This window comes from Crocuta crocuta, unplaced genomic scaffold (genome assembly GCF_008692635.1).
Source record: "Crocuta crocuta isolate KB4526 unplaced genomic scaffold, BGI_CrCroc_1.0 scaffold872, whole genome shotgun sequence".
NCBI classification, from domain to species: Eukaryota; Metazoa; Chordata; class Mammalia; order Carnivora; family Hyaenidae; genus Crocuta; species Crocuta crocuta.
Window position 1 is genome coordinate 139,603 of NW_027527958.1, and position 2,291 is coordinate 141,893.

The following is a 2,291-nucleotide window of genomic DNA, read 5'->3' on the forward strand; positions in this document are numbered from 1 at the left end:
AACCTTACTTACAGCAAACTCCTCAGCATTCCCAGACAATGTGGGATAAAATATGTCTTGTTATAATTTTGTGTATATATTATCTATAACATTGTATGTTTCAGAAACTATCCATCATTATCTCATTTGATTTTCACAATTCTGCATAATAAGGAAAGTTTGTTGCTGCAATTAAACAGTCTATTCTATCATTGTGTTCTGTCTATGTATATGGCTATGAGTTTGTGTATTTAAGTGTCCTTGAATATGTGTATGCTTATGTGTTAACCCACATGCATCTCTGAGTATGCATGCATTTATACATCATGAACATATATCTGTATATATTAGAATGTTCATATGTCCAACTCTATCTATATATGTATCTATAATATATATGTCTGTGAATGTGTATGCCTGCAAATATGTTAAGAAGTATATACCTATATGTGCATTTCTAACCTTAACACTTGACAGACTTTTCGATGGATAGCTTAAACATGCTGCTTTCAAGCCCAAAACATGATGCTTTCAAAGACCAGTCTCACCCCCATTATACTTTAGATGGAGGGGCACCACTCTCTGACCTCATTGTGTAGAGGAGGGTTCCATTGTCCACCAGTCTGAGCAGCTTGTTAGGTGTGGTCATGTTATGGGCTACTGATTTCTTGCCATTATGAAAGAAGGTGTCAGGGGTCCAGATCTTGCTAGCCAGGAGATTGTTCAGTGGAAGGATTTTCATGGGTCCATCAAATTTAAGTCTTTCATCATGCCATGTCTGTCGAAAAAATACATCAATGGTGTACTCCTAGGGACAAAAAGAGAGAACAATGTTTGAACATAGTTCTGGTGATGACCTACAGTGCCCTTAGTATTAATCACCTTGCAATATTTCCTCCAATGCAAAGAAGCAGCAGTCTATTTATAGTACTTACTGGCAAGTATGGCAAATGATTATGATTGAAAAATATTGTATGGTGATCAATAAGTATGAAAATAATACATCTGACAATATTTTGCTCAGGAAAGTGACTGCCAACACTGCCCTGCACATCATACAAGACTACCACAAGACTTTGCCTTATGGAAAGGCAACAGTTCCTTTCTCTATGCAGTGAGATCTGTAATAAGAACAAACTCCTTTCCTTGTCTCTTCTATTACATGATCCCATATGAACATCAAAGACCAATATAAAACCACCATAAAATCAAAACTATAAACTTTAAAACACATTTAAGCCTCACAAAACAATATATCTGATGAGTTTATATTTTATTATCTTCAATAAATAAGGAACTATTAACTATAAATAAGATAAAAACAAATAGAAAAATGGGTAAATTACATAACAGAATTCATAAAGTGCTAATAAACTTAAAAAATTTCAAAAATGTTATTAATCTGAACACAATTTGAAATAACAATAAATGCGGGGTGCCTGAGTGGCTCAGTTGGCTAGGCGTCTGACTTCAGCTCGGGTCATGATCTCATGGTTCATGGGTTCGAGCCTCATGTCAGGCTCTGTGCTGACAGCTCAGAGCCTGGAACCTGCTTCAGATTCTGTGTCTCCCTCTCTCTCTGCTTCTCCCTTGCTCATAATAAATCTCTCTCTGCCTCTCAAAAATGAATAGACTTTAAAGAATTTTTTTAATAATAAAGTAAAATAACAATAAATGTTTCATCTTTTGGTAACAGCAGACCAAATTGCTTGCTATACGTTCTTGTAACTATTATAAAATTTGAACCTATAAATTAGAGAGCTAGAAGGAGAAGGGGGCAAGGAGGGAGGGAGAACCTACTGAAAAGCAATGTGGCACAACTGAAAGCAGACAAAAACTTGAGGAAAATTTACCCTTGAAAGATGGCAGCAGCAATGGTTGTTCCCCCAAAACTAGAATTCTTGTGGCAGATACCATAGCTTTACTGGCTCAAGATGGCAGATAATCTGAAAATTTAGGGGTGGTACTCCTGAAACCAAGGGAGTTACAGAAGGGATGGGACCTCAAATCTGCATATATACTTTGCCCCAAATTTTGGCTGACCTTTACACTATACACACATGAGCAAGACTCCAGGCTCTGTTAAAAAAAAATACAGGCAGGGGCGCCTGGGTGGCTTAGTCGGTTAAGCGTCCGACTTTCGCTTAGGTCATGATCTCGCGGTTCGTGGGTTCGAGCCCTGCATTGGGCTCTGTGCTGACTGCCAGCTCAGAGCCTGGAGCCTGTTTCAGTCTGTGACTCCCTCTCTCTCTGACCCTCCCCTGCTCACGCTCTCTCTCTCTCTCTCTCTCTCAGAAATAAATTAAAAAAAT

The 2,291-nt window shown here is 38.1% G+C and overlaps 1 protein-coding gene across 1 annotated transcript in view; it reads right to left on the reverse strand.

Moving 5' to 3' along the window:
• The window catches only part of LOC144222280 (gamma-aminobutyric acid receptor subunit alpha-3-like), a 132,709-nt gene that overhangs the window by 110,661 nt on the left and 19,757 nt on the right, over positions 1-2,291 (reverse strand). The window contains exon 3 of the mRNA XM_077752761.1: positions 567-787. Within this exon, the coding sequence (XP_077608887.1) occupies positions 567-787 (221 nt within the window). The remainder of the gene's footprint in view (positions 1-566; positions 788-2,291) is intronic.